The sequence below is a fragment of the Typopeltis vanoorti genome, chromosome 17, assembly GCF_054136105.1.
Source record: "Typopeltis vanoorti isolate ZY-2024b chromosome 17, IOZ_Tvanoo_1.0, whole genome shotgun sequence".
In the NCBI taxonomy this organism is placed as follows: domain Eukaryota; kingdom Metazoa; phylum Arthropoda; class Arachnida; order Uropygi; family Thelyphonidae; genus Typopeltis; species Typopeltis vanoorti.
In genome coordinates, this window is record NC_143565.1 from 102203026 (window position 1) to 102223964 (window position 20939).

At 34.2% G+C, this 20939-nt stretch overlaps 1 protein-coding gene across 4 annotated transcripts in view; it reads left to right on the forward strand.

Moving 5' to 3' along the window:
* LOC150097705 (zinc finger FYVE domain-containing protein 1-like) overlaps positions 1-20939 on the forward strand; it is a 184496-nt gene that overhangs the window by 125758 nt on the left and 37799 nt on the right. For 3 of the 4 annotated variants that reach the window (XM_090407405.1, XM_090407408.1, XM_090407406.1), the window contains exons 10-11: positions 9738-9908; positions 14461-14623. In XM_090407405.1, coding sequence (XP_090263531.1) covers positions 9738-9908; positions 14461-14623 — 334 coding nt within the window. The remainder of the gene's footprint in view (positions 1-9737; positions 9909-14460; positions 14624-20939) is intronic. The other variant, XM_090407407.1, reaches the window with a different exon arrangement.

Consider the following 20939-nt stretch of genomic DNA (forward strand, 5'->3'; position numbering starts at 1 on the left):
AAACTTGAAGACCTTCCAAAAATTGTTATAATAAAAATAAAAAAAAAGTTAAGAACATTCTAAAGGAGCTCTCTAAATAAACAGATCAACAGAAAAGCAAGAATGGAAAGGAGCAGCATCATTCCCTTACATATGATATGTTATGGACAAGACATCAAAGATATCTCATCAGCAACAAAAATTGTTTTCTCCCTGCAAACAAGATGTCGAGTCTCCTTTGAAGATCACTTGTTCATATGGAATTTGCTGTGTGACTATGCCAGTTAGAAATATATGTACATCAGAATATATCGAGAACATGGAGAAAAGAAAATATAAATCAGGATCAGCAGTATAATACAACAGATATAGTATGTGATTAAGTATCACATACTATATATTTGATCTTTTGTCATGTTTTACAAAAATAACTACATTGGCCACAATGTAGTTATTTTTGTAAAACTTTATCAGAGCATTCAAAGAATCATCATTGTCTATTTCCTGATATGTACCCTCAAGGAGTGTTCAGGCTAGTATGACAGCACTACATGATTAAATTTTCATTATTATTAATCTCTTATCCACAGGTTTCCTCCAAATTAGTCTATTACTTGTCAGCACTCCAGTATTGTCATATCTACATTTCATGCTTCTAAGGCATTTTTGACTGAATCATTCCACCTAGATCTTGGTCTTCCTCTGGGTCTCTTTCTTACCATCCTGGCAACAAACCTAACCTCACCGATTCTATTTAAGTGTCCATATCACCTTAATTAGCTTTGCTCACACATTTTTGAATGCTAACAATGTCAAGTTCCTTTCTAATATCTTCATTTTTAATATGATTCTGCCATTGGTTCACTCTCCTAATTATTATTATTATTACTTGACACCTCCATGGAGTGTCAAGAGACATCGTGAGAGGACTCTACTTCGCTAAATACATCTCGCCTTCTCCACTACTATTTAATTCTCCTACTACCATACTACTATCATCAACGCCATCTACCACCCGTCATTGCCAAGAGCAGTAGTTTTTGTCCGTAAATTGCATGTGTTCCGAACGCCAATTTGTCTGTGCATGGGATGAAAAATGCAAGTTTCCAGGAGAAAAAACCCTGCTACCTCTGTATGAGATCAGCTAACTCACCTTCAATTGAAAAACCCTGATAAGGCTTCCCATCGTAACGACAAGAATCAAACCCAGGTCTTTTCCAATTGAAGGGTGCAATGTTCTGCTGTTCTTCCAATTGCACTATGAAGGCAACTAAAAAGTTGTTCTCCATCCTATTGTTATCTGCAATGAATTCAGTTAGCAATGACAATTAAGGTGTAGTGCTGCATCTTACCGACTTCCAGTTCGATTTTTCTTCCAATTTTTCTCAGAACCCTCATATCTGTGGTCTTTGATTAAGTAGTTTATTTCTAACCCAACTCCCCAATCCATAATTAAAATTGTTTTGGACACTCTCTTGTATATTGCTAGTTTGATGTTTTGGCTAATTTCTCTCTTATTCCATATAAATTTATTCTATTGGCTACTTACAGCTGAATAACTCATCATAAATGTTAAAAAAAAAAAAAACATCAGTATAACAAGAAACAAAATGTGATCCTGCATCAGGTTTGGTTCATCTTTTCATCAGAAACGAGGCACATGCAAATCTCAGACACTCTTCTCGTCTCATGTATGATGGCTCATTGCCATTATAATACAACATAAATCACATGTACTCACAACTGTTGGTCTTTTTCAAATATTCTGTGTTGCTCTTATGCTTGTTTCTCAGCTCTTTCCCCCCCCTCACTCTTTTGATGAAATGTACATGAAACTAGTAGAGGTTTAAACTTAATGAAATAATTAGTCAACAAACTTAATGTGGAATTTATAGCAGATTTGAATAAAATTGTTGATAGAGAAACTAGCAATAATGTAAATTTAAACCGTATTGTTCTAGCATAGTATCCTGTACATGTTCCCTTGAAGAAACATAAGGAATTTGATGATTATCTCCTTTTCTGGTATGCTGTGTGCTTTCCTCTAATCTTGTTTTTTTTTTTTAGTTGTCTCCAGAATGTTTTGATGCCCACTGTGTATATTCTGTATTCTTGCAGGGACTTTTAGCTGCTTTTATACATAACTTAGTTTTCTTACATCATTTTCTGTATTCTGTAAGGAAACATACTGGTTTATTTGCCAAGAACTTTCATTATGATTTCTTGTTTTCCAGGTCTGCCTCTTTAAATCATGAGTTACACAATGAAGTTCTAATTTTTCTCTTCTTATGAGACAACTTCATTACATGCTTCCAGGTGGACTTATCTTACAGACAATGCATGATCTTACCTTGCAAACTATGTATCATTGTCTCTAAGATAATTTTCTTTCTTGCCTGTATTTTCAATGTTGTTGCTTTCAGTATTGAGAATTTGCATGTATACCTGCAGTCCTAATTTCAGAATGGTATTAGAAAATATTTATTTTCAAATAGAATTTTTAGTTAAATCATTTTTGCATGAATTATAGTTAATACACAGTTTTTCAAATTGGTTTTCACATGCACTGATGTTTCCTAATCAGAATATATGCATTGATGTAAATGAGTTATGTTAATGGATGAACTAATTCACGTAATAGCTACTTGCTAATTTCATGTATTGGTTCTTAACAGAATGTTAACTCATGTGTTTGGACTTTTATAATACGACTGATTGTTTATCGAATAAAACCTGTTAATTATCATAATTATAATAAAAAATTTAAATATTAATATTTCATTTAGTTTGCATGCATAAATCCCTTCCTTTTTTGTAAATAATTTTTTGGAAACTTCAAAGTTTGAAATATAGTTCAGCTGTCACTGTAGCAAATATCATTATAACAAAATCACTATAGTTTAATGCTCAAAAGTCACAGCTAATCTCATAGGCATTATTCTAAAGGCAATTCACTATCTCCTATGTCCCAAGTTCACTAAGTGAGAGTTGACCATAGCAGTGTAAATACATTTGAAGAATAAGAAAAACTATTACTGAATTTATTACTATAATTTATAATACAGGGTGTTTCAAAAAGAATGTATCAATTTGAAAATTGTATATCTCTGCAACCACGAACTACAAATGAATGCGACATTGAGCATTTGTAATTGTGGTGAGTGAAACTTTAGGCCTTACTTCATACTTGGTTAGGTTAATTTATTTTGTAATTGAACCGCATTTTCATTATCATCATCATCATCAAATTCCTGCCATGTACCCTCAAAGGGTGTACAGGATATGATAGTACTACATGAAAAAAATTACATCATTACTAACTTCCTATCTACAATTTTCCTCCAAATCAGTCTGTTACTTGTCAAGATTCCAACATTATCAGATCTTATATTTCTATCGTCTAAGGCACATTGTACCGTATCAATCCACCTATATCTTGGTCTTCCTCTGGGTTTTCGTTTTCCTGTCAACCTGGCAGAGAACACTTGTTTTGCTAATCTTTCCTCTCCCATTCTGTTTAGGTGACCATACCACCTGAGATTAGCTCTGCTAACGCATTTCTGGATGCTGACAGTGTCAAGTTCTTTCCTAATATCCTCGTTTTTAATATGATATTGCCATTGATGCCATCTGTTTATACCCCTAATCTTTCTCAGAACTCTCATATCTGCGGTCTCTAGTCTTTGGTCAAGTGTTTTACTTCTGACCCAGCTCTCAGATCCATAAGTTAAAACTGGTTTGAACACTGTCTTGTATGCAGCTAATTTAGTGTTCCGACTAATTTCTCTCTTATTCCATATGAATTTATTCAGTTGACTTCCTACAATACCAGCTTTGCTGATTCTGTTGTCTATTTCTATATTTAATTTACCATCTTCAGTAAAATTCGTGCCTAAGTAGCTGAAATGTTTCACTTGTTCCACAGGTTCTCTATTCACAACACAGTTGACATTTTCAATGATTCTGCCTATTTTCATTGTCTTTGTCTTTTTATTGCTGACCTTCATACCATATCTATTACAACAGCTATTCAATTTAGTCAGAGAATCTTGCAGATTTGTAGCTGATTTATTTAGTAGTATAACATCATCTGCATAAAGCAAAGCGCTGACATTAACATCTCCAATTTTGATATCATGTTTAATACCACTTTCCTTCAATGTGATCCATATAGATAATGAATAACAGAGGGGATAATGTACATCCTTATCTCACACCAGATTTAACATTAAACCATCTTCCTGTTCTTCCTTCAATTCTAACTGCTGACTTACAACTCAAATAAAGACTAAGTATTGCTTGATATAATGTCCCATTGACACCATATAACTGTAGCGTATTGAATAGCTTCTCTCTTGGCACCTTGTCATATGCCTTTTCCAAATCGATAAAACTTAAATACAGATCTCTGTTATATTCCCATGCTTTCTCTCTCTTGGCACCTTGTCATATGCCTTTTCCAAATCGATAAAACTTAAATACAGATCTCTGTTATATTCCCATGCTTTCTCGACTATTTGTCATAAAGTGAAGATCTGATCCTGACAGCCTCTATTTGGCCTGAATCCACCTTGTTCTTCACCAAGCTTTTCTTCCACAATTCTTCTCAACTGTTTCTCAAGTATACTTAGATAAATTTTGCCAGGAACACTCAGTAGGGAAATACCTCTGTAATTCTCGCATTCAGTTTTATTTCCCTTTTTATATATGGGTACTGTGAGAGCTCTACTCCAATCATCGGGAATTCGTCCCTCTGACCAGGCTTTCTGAACTATGCAGTGCAGCCACTGTAAGACTCTTATACCACCATACTTCAGCATTTCTGGTCGAATATCATCTACTCCTGCTGCCTTTCCACATTTCAAGCCTTGGATGGCTTTTTCTACTTCAAGTATGGATATGTATTCCTGACTGCATACCTGGTCAGTGTTTTTTACTACTGTGTTGTCATCACTGCTTCTTTCATTTAGCAGTTTTTCAAAGTACTTACTCCATACTTCAAGGATATCTTTTTCTCCCGTTTTCACCTTTATCATCTCTAACTCCTTTTACAGCACTCTTTCCTCCATTCCTAAGCTTTTTCAACAACCTCCAAAATATTTCGCCACCTTCTTGGTATTTATTTTCTATATTCTTGCCAAAATCCTCCCATGACTTTTGTTTAGCTAGTTTTACACAGTGTTTAGCATTCTTGCATTTGTCTCTATATTCTCTAAGAGCACAAGCTGACTTATTTGACAGGAACTTTTGATATGCTTTCTTCTTATCCTTCACTGCCTCTTTAACTTCCTGTGTCCACCAGGGAGTTCGGATTTTTTTTATCCTTGCAGACAACCTCACCACATGCCTCTCTGGCAGAATCAATCAATGCTTTCTTCAGAGTTTGCCACTGAATCTCCAAGGTTTGATTCCTGTTCTCAAACTCTTTCATTTTTTCTTCAATAATCTTTGTGTATTTTAGTCTACAGTTCACATCTGAGAGCTGCTCAACTTTTATTCGCTTTAAGACTTTCTTACATGTTATTCTTTTCAATATGAAATTCAATTTTATCCTGCTCAAGACTAAATAGTGATCGCTTCCAATTTCAAATCCTCTGTACACTCTGGTGTCCTGCACCAGGGAGAAAACATCACTATCAACAATAACATAGTCAATGAGACTTTTCTTATTCCTAGCCTCTTCTCTCCACATGAATTTGTGCACATTTTTATGTTGGAACATGGTGTTAGTAATAACCAGTCCATGTCCTGAGCAGAAATCCAACAGGTATTTGCCATTATTATTAGCTTTGCTCTTTTTTCCAAATTTTCCCAAAATATTTTTGTATGTCTCACAATCATTTCCTACTCTGCTATTCAGATCACCAACAAGGACCAACTTTTCCTTTTTCATTGTATCAGTTGCTTTTTCTAAAGCCTCAAAAAATTCCTCCACTTCTACCTTAGTAGAACCTTCTGTGGGACCATAGGCACAAATACGTCTCATTGTCCAGTTCCCCATTCTCATATTTGCCCACATTACTTGAGACAGACTGCCATTCAAGAAGATTAGCCTCGTATTTTATGTTGAATACTATGGCTACTCCTTTTCTTTGTTTGTCATTTTCTGAATATAACATTTTGTATTTATTGGTTTCAGTCACCCCTATTATGTCGATCTGGTACTTATCTAATTCCTAAGCTAGCTCCATTTCTTTGCCATTCAGGCTTCTTATGTTGATAGTACCGATAATTATTTAAAATCGGGTCATTCTTTTTGAAACACCCTGTATATCCTATACATATAATAGAAATTATCTTCTTTAAATATTCATAGAATATTATATTCTGTCAATGTTTTATTTTGTATTCTATATGAATCCCATCCACAAAAGGTTACAAACCTATAGTACATTAGTAGTGTAGGTTTGCTAATGGTTGGATTATGCAGGAACCCTGTTCTAGAGACAAAATTTAGAATTTTTTTGAAAACTTTAGAACTCCAAGTTATCAAGGCTGATGTTTCACTGCTGACAGTAAAATTAATCTGCCATTTGTATTACATTTAAGATCTCTACAAATGTATGATATATCTTGCCTTTTATTTTCATTACATGAGTATAAAGTGCTTGAATGCAAAAGCGTAAATAAATATTCAAGCATGAAGTTGGAGTTGTAAAATAGAATGTATCATATTACCATCCAGTGGCTTATGGTGGTATGCCTGTATTTGGAGAGCTCCAAAAGTTAAGTTGTTTAGTTTAGAAAAGACAGTGATATTAGTTTAAAATTGTGTTAGAATTAGATTGTATTATGGTGTTAATTAGATTTAAGTTAAAAGTTTTATTTTAAATATAGTGATACCTCGTCTAACAAGTGACCCTGCTAACGAAGATTTTTTTTGCTGTTTTTTCGGAAAACAGTGAAAAAAAAGTTTTTTAACGAATGTTTTAATGGATGCACGCGCTAACATAAAGCAGCAAACCTGAACGGTCGGGCCATTTCAGGAGCTTATCTTTTCCATCTGTATATGTGTGTGTGTGAGACAAAGAAATGAGCAGACCACATCACATAGGGGAGACCCACCAACCCAAGTGTGTTGTTTACGTTCAAGACAGCGAGAAGTGAGACGCCTGGCGAACTTGCTGCTGAAAATGCTGACATTGTAGATGAGATAGTCTCCTTGGGAAAAGCATTACATTTGGAGGTAAATGAAGAAGATGTAGAAGAATTAGTTGAAGAACACTCAAAAGATCTGACAACAGAAAGATCTTGAAGAGTTGAAAAGCAACTGAATCAGGAAAAAGACAAGGAAGATAAAGAGTGCTCATCAGAGGAGGAGGACAGCAATAAAAAGGGAAGAATGCCAACAGGTGACATTAAAAAAATGCTGCACTACTGGGAAGAGTTTGTCTTTGGCTACAAAGTGGCATCCCAACAAAGCTGAAATGAACAGACCTTGTGCCTTGGTTGAAGACAGGTGTCTGAATCACTTTCTGAAAAAAAGAGAAGTTCAATCAACTTTGGACAGATTTTTGACTTCTCCTTTAGCAAAGAGACAGAGGCCAGCTACTGAAGAAGAGGAGACTTACCTTGAATAAACTTTGAAAATTTGGAAGAAGAATAGTAAAAACGTGTACATATTTTCAGTTTAATAAAGTGTATATAATAGTGTAAAGATCGTCAGTTTTTCATTCTACTTTCCATTCTCCTTCATCGAATTGGGTAGCTGTTCATCTCATCCTTTGGTGAGTTTTTGCCCTTTTATAGTGTGCTTTTTACTATTTTATAAAACTTATCTTTAAATAGTAGGCAGCATCCAGAATGAATTAAACGATTTTCTGTAGAAACCTACAGGAAATCATGTTTCAGCTAACGAATGTGATTCTGGAACGAATTATCTTCATTAGCCGAGGTATCACTGTATAGTTAATATAGTCTTTCTTGCATGATAAGTAAGTTGTTCAGTGTAGCAAATGGCACTGATGAAAAGCAGAACAGTGACATCCAAGGTATCATTGTTTAAAGAATTCAACCAAAGGGACTTTGTGCAGTGCATTGTCTGCGAGATGTACCCATTACCAAAGCAAATGGAATTTAGCTTGAAAGTGGTGGGAAAATGTGCTGGAAATACTATGAAAGCAAGGGTCAAAAATGCAGGTTAGGTCTTGATATTGAAGCAATGGACATAGAATATGTGTGAAAATGTCTGTAGCAGCATAACAGCAGATAGGATTGAAATAGGGATTAAAAGTCACACGATTGTGTGTGTGTGTGAGAGAGAGAGAGAACAAAAGTATTGATTGAAAGAATACTAGCATGATGGATGTAAAGAATGAAGAATTGGCTGTAATGAGGGAGATAGCTTGGTTATGCAGAGTGATACACAGGACCTGCTCAAAAGTCTCCTGAAGAACAAATGATGCCTATTACCTTGCTTATGCCTCATTCTCATTGTTTGCCATTCTTGCAAACAGGAAGTATAGGGCAGTTTCTTGTTTTACATCTAATGGGCAAGTACAAGACAGGATGGTTTGGCTATGCCTGTCTTGAGCATGTTAAAAAATTGTTTCTTTATGGTCTGTATAGTAAATTATACTTGGCTAGAAATTATATTCTTGATGAAGCCAATTCTCATCTGATTACTGAAGCAAACCTGAACCTATTTAGTACTTAGAATACATCTCGTACAAAGGTGACAGGATTCCCCTCTGCTGGAAACTCAGATTTTTCATCAAACCACTTCAGGCAAATTAACCATGAAAACACACAATTTACAGACATAATATGCTGGCCTCCTAGCTTTATTTGCTTTAGCCATAAATCCAAAAACAGCCATCTGATATAGTAATACTGGATGCTGCTAACAAAGTAAATTATTTTATAAAAATAAAATAATAATAACTATCATACTTTGTTTTGAAACATGAGCATAATTCATTTTCACATATAATTTACTTTTGAACAAGTGAAAAAACTTGTTACATATTCTGTTTAGGTTATAAATAACACTCGAGTGTGTGTTGAATGGTGGCTCCTATCTGCTGGTAACAGATAAGAGTCAACATACAGATCTGAAGTTATCAGTACTGTTGAGTATGATTTGGGATAGATTAGTCATTATTATTATTATATTAGATTTATGGAATCATCTATTGTTTTGAGATAATTTTATTCAAGTTATGTTTTAATTTTTCATCTTTACAAGGTATGTATTGATTGATATAACAATTTCTATAAGCTACATTTGTATAATGCTGATTAACCTGCTTATCCTGACTGCTTGGAGAAAAATAAATTCATCCATGGAAAAAGAAGTGATGGATTAGTATTTTCTGACCATTACTGTGTAAATCTGAATTAATTGCTGTTACTTTTTTCTTTTTTTTTTTCAAAGATAAACTAACACCACTTCATGTTGTGTTTGGACTTCAGAAGTTAGGTATCATTATTTATAGTCATCTACTACTATTTGTATTACAGTTTTTACATATGCTGAATTATTATTTATTGATTGATAGCTGAATTGTGTTACCCTTTTTTGATTAGTTTATATTTACTTAATGTAGAATAACAGTTACATAAAAATCCTATTATTCTTTATCTTAGACATGGTTTGTTAACATAGATTTGCATCTTGTTTATCTGCATTTTTAATGCAACTTTTAAATTTATTCTAACTAACCTTATATGAATGATATTAATTTCTTACTAATGATATGAATTTGACTAAATCAAAGAGATTTCAGTATATAAGCTATATTGTATCAATATTATAGGAGCTGCTTCCTAATCAAAATACACAGCATACAGCACGCCGCGTTTTAGATGGTGTTCAGTATGTTTCAGAAACTGTATCATCAGTTACTTCTAAGCCCTCAAAAATGGTTAAAAACTGGATAACAGACAAGATTGCACCTGATTATTGGACTCCAAATTATTTAATCTATGTAAGTTTAGCTTAACTCAGAAAAGGTCCATTTAATTAAGATCAATTTAGATATTTATTATAAGAATAAAGCTATCTCACTTAACTTTATTTATAGACAATAAATGTTATCTCTTTATTGTTATAATGATGTAAATCACATAACAGCGAGGTAATTTTCTATATTTCTTTGTACAAAATCTTTGTTTTTAGCCAAATATTGACTGTTTAAATTAATAAGCAGTACTTGAAATTCTTTAAATTGCTCACTCCATTTAGCATACTAGAACTCAGTCACTTGGGTTCCTTATTCCTTTTACATTTGCTTCAAGGCATGTTTTTTAATTTTGTCTCTTGATTACATTTGTAACAGAGATGAAATATCAAATTTATTATTAAACAGTCATTGTTTATTATGTCCTAACTATGTATTATTCCATAAATGAGCTGCAACACTTTAATATAGTAATGTCTGTATACAATGTTTGGTATTGTAATCATCCATTTTTTGCTCTTCTTGCTATGAAAAATTTTAGATGGAAATAATTGTTCTCCAAAGAAGTAGTAATTGAAAACTAAACAGTTTATTCTTGCAATGATTTAAAACTGTAAGTTATTATCCATGTTATTACTCATACTGTATTATGATAGGATGGATTGGTGAACCACTTCATTACAAGGATCCCCTGTAAGAAAGATTATATTAACTAATTTGCACACTGATATTTATTTTAATGAGCTCTCATTTAAACTTAGCCCTTTAAGTACACCTGATCAATCTATATTTAAAAGGAATAAAAATAACTATTATTTTTCAGGAAATAACAATGTATGCTAAAATATTAATTATAGAAACTTGAATTAATACCCCTCCATAGCACAGTTCAAAGAACAGCATCAGATTTTGGAAAAGATGTAAGTTCGATTCTTGTCATGATGAGAGGAATCTTTACATGGACTTCTTCAGTTGAAGATGAGTTAGCCAATCTCATACAGAAGTAGCAGGTGTTTTTTTTTTTTTTTTTTTTGCCAGCCTGGTTGGCCGAGTGGCTAGTGTATCTGCTCTCCAGCCAAAAGACTGCAGGTTCGAATCCCACCATGGGCATGGATGTTTATGATTTTCTTTGAAAATACTAGTGATGGTGGTGGTGTAGTCGCAGTTCGTTGTAGTAGGTGGATTGAATATTGGAGAAAAGTTGTAGAGTAGGTGCCCTCTCTCGATGAGTCTTTGAACTTGCTGAAGGTGTCGCATAATAATAATAATACATTTCCTATATTTTGGCAATTTAACATTGCCATCATCAGGGATCACAGAAAAAATGACGTGTGCATGCAGGCACTAACACTGGACAAATGAGGCTGAAGAAAGACAACCTAAGTCAGGCCTAGAGTCCTAAACGGCACTCCCTAGTGAGCTAAATTGGGTAGTCTTGGCCATTGGGCTGAAGATCTCAGGATGAATGCTTCCCAGACTTCCCCAAATTTGGGGTGCCATTTAGGACTCCAGGCTCAACTTTCTTCAGCCTCATTTGCCCAGTGTTAGTACCTGTATGCACATATCATTGTTTTTTGTGATCCCTGATGATGGTGATATAACATTGACAAAATATAAGAAAGTATTAATTAAAGTTTTTATAATTACAATGTTAGAATACGTTATTTCCTGAAAAATAATAGTTATGAGTAACCAACGTATAAGCCTATCTACCAGAAGGAATAAACATGTAACTAAATACTAAAATGACACACAAAAAAAGTTTACTGAAATCATGTTTTACTTTGTACATCTTATATTCCATATTCAAAGTAATTTTAAGTAAGCATGCCACCAGCTATAACTCTTATTATTTAATTGCTAAGTAACTGCAGCATAAATACATATATAAAATGGTTCTGCATTCAATCCCATAAATTTTCTTGTAATTAGGCGACCCATTTGTGTAAATGGGTCTAATTACAGGAAATTATTGAGATCTTTATAAAGATTTTAACCACCTTAATTTCCACAGAATTGTAGATACAAAGTATAAATGTGTAGGTAGAATAATATAACTCCCAATTCATGTATAATCATTCTAAACATCTAAGTTTAAGCACTGATGAATCAAATCATCTTCATGCAGAATGTTAAATATTTTGAAATGCTTTGGTGACAGCTTTTATCATTACTTCTTGCTGATATGACTACAAAATGATCATCCTGAATTACAAATGTCTTAACAGGATCACCTTTTAAAGAAACATTTAAGTTCAATTCAATATATAAAAGTCCTTTGTGATCAAGCCAGCTGATCTTTATAGAGATTGTTTTGCTGGAGCATAAAATATGATTTTACAGCTAAAATTTAACAAACTTCAATTTCTAATCTGCAACAGTATTAATATTAATCTGATTTGTTATAAGAAATACATTGGCTAAGCTTTATTTTTATAAAATAGCAGTAGAGGAATATTAAACACCATTGTTTGATTTAAATTATTTATTGCATGTGCACTGTTATTGTTGCATGACTAACAACAGTTGCATACAGAAAAAAGTGTCAAATGATTATCCTCATGTCTAATATATGTACATTATGTGTACAAGTTTCACTTTTAAAATAATGAAACTTGTACACATAGTACATAAGAATTGAAAACTTTCTGAACAGAACACAATAATCATTCATGTACAGTGCCCTTTCTACTTCTAATTTCTGATTTTATTTTCAATTAATAAAAGTTTTATCATATGAGTTTGTTCATGTTATCTTGTTCAGTTTCAGTATTTGTTCAATAATGCTTAATCTTTTGACCATGAAGTTTTTAAAGTGGCATCCTTATACATTGCTATATTCACTGTAGCAATAAATTAAGTTTTTAATATATCCTTCCCACAAAATTTTTTTAAAGTAATCCTATTCATGAAAGGATAGGGATCTGTAATACACTGGTACTTTGAATGAGTAGGTTAGGATAGTCAAAGAAATTTATTTACTGCTTTTAGATTGATTTTGGTAAGAAACAGTGATGCAGGTAGCCCATTTCACTTGGTGGCAGCAGAGGGCATGAAAGAAGATAAGTGCCAGTGCATTGGGTTCAAATATGAACTGTGAACTCATGATGATATTGGTTGCAACTTGACATTTACAGTGTTCAAGAAGAATGGTGGAAGCACAGTTTGTGTTCTGGGTGTGCAAAGGAGTGTAGAGAATCTTAAGAAAGGAATTGTTAATCATTCTGATTAAAACTTCTTGTGATGATTGACATATAGATTTTTAAAGATGTTTTTGAGACACTTCCCTAAACATGAGGAGAGTATTCCAGTCAGAGCTGAGACTTATAGAGACCCCACACCCAATGACAGATGCTCTGTAATTGGGTGTCTAGTTTCCTTTGTGACCAGATAAAACCACATACTCAAGAGAAAGGTCATAGGATGAGAGTTTCTCAGACTGCATGCCAGACTTGATAATGAATGTTGCTTGAAGTGGAAAGCTAGCTTTTTTTTTTTTTTTTGTTATATAGCTGCATGTTATAGGTAGTATATATTTATGCTAGGAGAAATTTGCATCTGTTTTCACTTCTGTTTGGGAGATCTTTTCTTGGCCAAGGGGTGGAGTCACCCCGGTGGAATTGCATAAGATAACAATCTTCTTCTCTTCAAGGATTAGGCATTTGCCTGTTCAGGCTTTGCTGGTCTTTCCATCTCGTCACTGGTCTATATATAACCACCTCTTTTGGTAGCCAATATTTTTCCATCCTAAAAAGATCACACAATATGGTGAAAATAATTATTTTTTTTTGTGTGAAATCACATAAGACTAGTGTTACAAAAAGTCTATTATTAAAATTAATTTATTTAATATAACTTATCCATTTCTTTTGTCTCTAGAATCTGACAAATTAATACAAAACTAGATAAATAAGGCTTGTAAGTTTTGGGGGGTCACTGAAATAAATATATATGGAGCAAGAGAAAATTTAGCAGTAAGCTAGCGATACATCTCATATTTGATATGAGTTTTGCATATTATCAGAAGTGAGGTGAGAACTTTTCTTAGAAATAAGACAGGACTGTATGTTGGTAGCATTGAACTTCACTAGATTGTCCTCCCATATGGAGAGCAGCAAGAGCTGTTTAAAACATTGGCTATCGAAGATCTTGAAGCATGTTTCATTTGAGTACTACATGATTTGTCAAATGAAGAAATGAAATAAAGGCAATGTCACCAGCAAAAGTATGAATAAGATTTGAGGTTAGTGGAAGAAGATTATACATGCCCTTGAGATACTCCATCCCTGCTAAGGAAATCTGAAGAGGAAACCAGTATGCAAAAAAAAATAAAAAAAACAAGAACTGTAATATTGAAAACATAGTTGTTATTTTTTAACAAAAAACTAATTAAAAATAACACCTTAATCATGTTTTTTGCATTCATGTGAAATTCTATACTTTTATTGAAATAAATAATAAAAAAAAGCATTTCATTGTGGTACTTTTTTATGTATGGGTAAGAATCTTTGTCTGAAGTATTATAATTGAAATAATGTCATGCAAGTAATGTAATGGCACCTATCTGTCAAATCCTCAGCAATGTGAGCAGTGCAAAAAAGAATTTGGCCCTTTGGATACAAAACATCATTGCAGGGCATGTGGTGAAGGGTTTTGTGATGACTGTTCTTCTAAAACTCGCTTGGTTCCAGAACGAGGTTGGCCTTCTCCAGAAAGAGTATGCGACAGATGCTATGAAAATGGTGAGATTCGATATTATATTGGTTATTATATTGATTAGTTTCTGTATTTCATGCTTAGTATTCATGAAGTATCATCATAATAATTAGGTAACTTAAATATTTTATTAGCCAAAAAACTCTGTTCTAGTCTGCTTACTATAGCAAACCCTATAAGGAATAACAAGAATAGTTTGTTATAGTGGATAGCTTGCTATAATGAATTTTTATTTTTATTTTATTTTTTAAGCATGGCATTGTTATCAAAATCAAAGCTAACCTACAAAGGTTAGCTTTGATTTTTTCAATAGTTTGCTATAGCAGTGTTTGCTATGATGAGAAGCAACTGTGTGTTGAAATAACAATGATAATATAGTAGGAGCATAAGACCAAGTTGTAGGATCATTTACTTGTAGTGTGCAGTTTAGACCAGCTGTTTTGATGTCTAGATCTCATGAGAAAATGACCAATCAGTTTTGAAGCATGTGTAAATTTGGTACAGATTTTCTGCATTTACAAAGTAGTCCAGCATGAAGTTTCTTTTTATTTAATTAATTTATTTTTATATGTATTCCAGCCATGAAAGGCCATTAGCATATATATAATACATTAGTGTGAGTAGGTAAGAGTGTGATTCTGTTGCAAAATCACATTTTATACAGTTTAGTTTAATATGCTATCATCTTGATTGGATGATAGCATGGTAGCAGATGGTACCAATCTGCTCTCCAGTCAACAGGGTTCAGATCTGCTGTGTATGTGAATGTTTGGTGGTTAGATGATTTTAATTACCCATAGACCACTGGTTTGCTTATTTCGAAGCCTGAAGTGGTTTGAAATGGAACTAAACATGAAACCTAAAAAATTTCCATATTTAGTCTCTAGAGCAAGATTCTCAGATTATCTAACCCTTAGCCTATCCACAGTATCTACCCTATATATATAAAATGATAAGCCTTTTTATGAAATGTTTTTATGTAACGTTTTTTGTCAAGTTATTTGAAACGTTTTGAAACTCAGGGGTTACCCTGAGTGTCGAGTCATCAGAATTCAAGGAGAACCGGCCTACCATTCTGGAACTCGGGGGGGGTTGGGTGCCAGGGGGAAAGAACCCCCCTTTTGAGTTTTCAAAATTTGAGTCATTAGAATTCAAGGAGAACCGGCCTACCAGTCCGAACTCGGGCTGACCAGGGGCTACCCTGAGTGTCGAGCCTTCGAAATTCGAGTGATTAGAATTCAAAGAGAGCCGGCCTATCAGTCCAGAACACGGGGGGGGACAGAGCCCCCTAATGTGCTATAATTTACTAACCTGTTTTGGGTGAGATTAACATTAAAATAGTATACAAAAACTACCTTGAGCAAGTTTCTGCATCCAGTGTTGTGCAAGAAAGATTCCATAGAAATCTTTAGCACTTGAGCAATACCAACAGTGTGTGTGTGTAATAGATAAAGCAAAGCATTTTGTGCACTCTACATAATGCAGCATTCTCTTCAAGGGTCTTTAGGCAGTGTTCATATGAAAGTATGGTTTAAAAAACTGTTTAGGTGAGAAATAGTATTGCACATTTTCTATAAGATTTTGATATTTTTGATGAGGAAAAATTCCAGATGATACAGTGTATTCAAGGATAAGCCTGACCTAGGTGAATGTACTGAATTTTAGTCAGCACATTCACCTATCAGAAAGATAAGAGATCTTACTTGATATGATTTCTTAAATATTTGGTGATAGTGAGATAATCCACATAAATCAGGGGAGTGGGGGAAGAGAGAGAGAGATAATCTGGTATGGTTAGTGGCACCAAGTTGTAGGATCATTTATTTGTAGTTTACAGTTGTGAGGGTTTAGGCCAGCTGTGTTGATGTCTAGATCTGTTCAAAGAGAATCAGTTTGCATAATTGGTACACTTGGGTATTGTCAGCAAAAACGGCTCAAATACTAATGATCTATCAGTCACGTGATCATTTTACGAAGAGGAAGAAGAGCACAAAGCCTAAAGTATTCCCTTTGAGTAAACTATTCACAACACCAGAAAGAATGCTGACAGCTAATTATTTATGACTTTCTGTTGCGTGTGATTATTCAAGAATGTAAACCAGTTTAGTAATGAACTGGTGGTGTATAGACCTCAAGTTTGTATAATACTTTGCTATGAACCACAATGGTGGTATGATTTTTTCTCTTGAGAACTGTAGTTTTTCATCCTGCAAACTAAATGCACAGCACACACAATTAATCTACATAATATACAGACCTTATAGCTTATCATTGTCATAGATTTCCTGATATGCACCATCAAGGGATACATAACTTAATTGTTTTGGCTGTAATTACAACCAAAACAATAACTATAAATGATGTCTGCTAATTTTTTGTTGTCAAGCATTTTTGTCCACAGGTTGTTATATTTTGGTAAATCCTAATTGGCTTTTGAAAGGAGATTGATAGTATTTACACATGGGGTTAAATGGTCATTGATTATAATTGCTACAATATTAATGTTTTTTATGGATCAGAATAACAGTAGCTAGAAGTCAGAGATATTCAGGGTATCAGGAATGATTTTATTTTCATAAGGTTATAGGTATCTGGCCCAGGTTGTAGCCAGCTTTAAAAATTATAGACAAGGAAAAAAGCTGGAAAGTATTCAAGTTGCTTATGTGAACCTATAGCCTTAAGAAAATAAAACCTTTCCTGATATCCTGAATATTAAAGATTTGATTTGTACTTCAGGCAGTCAGGACCACACTTGGTAGAATCTACATAGGTTCTGATAGGTATGTATGGTGAAGGTGTGGGATCATTTTGTTATTTTGCTGAAAAGAGTAGAAAAAATTGACTGTGAAAGTATTCTCTTTATCTTAGTATTGTGACAGTCTACAATGTTTCTCTGATTGTTTAAACAGTTGAATTTGAATTTTCTTTGTCTTTCAGTTAAGGTTTTGTAAAGAGTTGGAGTGGAACATGCTTGTTTTGGACTTGCAATGGAAATTTCAGAGTGGATAAAATGAGATATTCTTAATAAAAGATAGGAGGCTCCAGAACTAAGTCATCATTTAATTCAGTATGCTTTTGAGTTTTTTTCTAGGTTTGTGGGGATAGATCTTTTGCCAATTTGGTTCATTTGCTATATATTTTCCATCGGAACATATTCATCAAGAGTATTGTAAATGTATAAATAGGCATAATAGACATTCATTGAAAGAATTATTATTATTAAGAGAGACCTCCAGGGAGTCAGGAGTTCATTGAGGGGAGAGCCATACTATTTGCACCAGCTGTCATACCTGTTGTTGAATTCATTCACACTACTTGCACAGACAACATCCAACAGCAATCAATTCCAATCATGCACCACTCTGAAAGAAAAATTTAGCCCTCATCCCTTCTGACAACATTCATTTTTCAACTTCCTTTTTGTCCCTTTCCCCATTCTTCATAAAATGAAAAATTCCATTTACTGAAATTCTGTATAACCCTTCCAGAAGTTTATAACTCTTAATCATATCACCCTCTCTTTCTCCTGTTTGCTAGTGTCTGTAGCCTACAGATTCTCAGTCTGTCTTCATAATCAGCATTCCACAAATCTGATATAATTTTTTATACTCTCCTTTGCACACTATCCACTGTATCAGAATTACCAGGAGACTAGACCTGCATGCAATAGTTCAAGTGAGATCTCTTCAAGGCCTTGTAAAGAGGCAAAATGACATCCTTATTTTATATGTTAAAGTTTGTTTCAGCATTGCAATTATCTTTTGAGTTGTATGACTCAAAAGATAATTTTTGCTACATGGCCTTACTAACATTCCAAGATCTCTATCCTGATCAGTTTCTTCTAGCATAATCCCACCAATATAATACACCATTTAATATCTAATCACACCAAAGTGCATGATCTTACGTTTACTAACATTGAACTGATAGCCATTTTCACGTGCTCACAATTCCAGCCTGTTCAAATCATTCTGCAAATACTGCATATCAGCAGCACTCCTGATTATTCTACCTATCTTTGCATCATCAGCAAATAGCTGTATGTTGCAAGTCAAATACTTCCCAATGTCTTTAATGTACTTATTGAATAATGATGGACCAAGGACTGATCCTTGAGGCACACCACTGGTTACCTTTTATTCACTCCCCCAATACACAACTTTTTGATATCTGTCAGTCAGTCAGCCAGCCATCCTCTTATCCATGTCAATAGTCCATAATCCAATTGCATATTCTCCAATTTATGCAACATGCTGTATTCTGTCAAAAAGCCTTAGCAAAATCCAAAAGTATAACAGTGTATCCATTTTCCTTGTCAAACTCATTGGTAAACATTATTATAGAATTTGAGCAAGTTGCTAAAACATGACCTTTCTTTAGTAAACCCATGTTGATCATTGCAAAGTAGAAATTCTCTGTCACCTCATTTTTGAATGCCAGTCCTAACCACCTTTTCCAAAATCTTCACCACCCTGAGATACTGATTGGTCGATGGTTGTATACATTGGTCATAGCACCACCCTTGTGTGCAATGGGATTGCCATACATTCTTTCCACTTCTGTGGAATCTTCCCTATTCTTAGACTCAAATTCTATAGTCTGGTCAAAGGAATAGCTAGTTCAGCTAAACACTTTTAGCATCCATACTGATATTCCATTAGTTCCTATTTCAGAATTCTTATTTAGTTTGTGCAACAGCTATAGTACTTTCTCCTCATACACACGAGTTTCCTCATTCACTGAAGAAGTAGCAGTGAGTCCAATGTTGTATATACCAGGTTGATAGCTTTTAGCAAAATGGCTACTTATTAGTTGATCAATCACTTCTGCACAGGTCACCTGCATGCCATCTGCATTCAGTGCAGTTATTCTTTCATATTCATCCTTTCTCTTACTTGCAGCATTACGGTAGAATTCTTTTGGGTTGTCTTTAACTTGCAGAGCCAGTTTCTTTTCATACTCAGACTTAGCTTTCCGTACAACACTTGTGACTTTTCTGACCTGCTGCTTATAATTATCATAACTAACATCATCCTTATGCACACAGTATTCTTTCCACATCATCTTTTTCTTACAAATCTCTTGCTTAATTAGATTACACATCCAATTCACTCCTACTAAATTTATTCTTCAAACTCTAGAGATACATTCTGATATCACATAATTTAAGTATTTTTGAAACACTTCCCACGCACTGTTGATACCTTCCTATCTGACAACTGATACTATGGCACAAAACCCGGCATATTCCTCAGGTTGTCATAATTTCCTGCTTTGTAGTTCAGCATGTAAACTTTTCTGAATGGAACATTCCTAAACTTATCCACTTCCCAATGAGTACCGCATGATCACTGTCACCAACCAGAGGCAGAATAGTTAAGTCTTTAACTAAACCCTTCTCCTTTCTGACACTATAATCAGATTTAACTCTCTTTGACTATAAGTTCCTTCTGTCACATTCTGCTTGAGGAAGTTGTCTTGCAACAGCTCAATAAATTCGATTTCATTCTTCTCATGCGATTTCACAGCTGCCTAGTTAATGTTCAGATAATTGAAGTCTCCCATTATGATTACTCTTTTCTCACCCACTGTATTTATTTGGTGATGCATTTCTTCATCACTAGCAACCAATCCACCAGGTCTATAACAACACCCCCACGATGTATTTAATCTTGTTACACTCCACCTCCCACCAGATGGCTTCAAACCCACTGCCACATGAAAAACTGTTATTAGTATTGCAGTCATAGGTCTCAATTCTAACTGGATTCAAGTGATCTGATTAGCAGCACGATCCTCTCCTATCCTGGTCATCCTTCCTAAAAATACTTTACCCTTTGCACTTGATACCAGTTAGTATGTCTGCTTTTGATAGCCAGGTCTCACTAATGCCTACAGAATCCGGCATACTCCTCAGGTTGTCATAATTTCCTGCTTTGTAGTTCAGCATGTAAAGTTTTCTGAATGGAACATTCCTAAACTTATCCACTTCCCAAGTGAGTGCCATCTCAATATGTTAACCTAGGCCAGCGCTTCCCAAACTGTGGGCCGCAGCCCCCTTGGGGCCGTAGGTTTTGTTGAGGGGGGGGGGGGGGGCATGAAATAATGAAAACAAATTTAAAATGTTTTAAGACTAAGTAGATTTTTTTTATTTTAAAAGAAACGTATTTAACTTTTATTATTTATTATTTCTTTTTTTGTTATTTTTTATATTTTAATGGAAAAATTCACACATTGGTGTTGGTTCACAAACTTCGCTTCCTGCGTATTTCGGCGCTTAATGAATATTAGTAAATATTGCTTATTCATATGTTTCATTTCAAAGCAGTGGTTAATTGTATT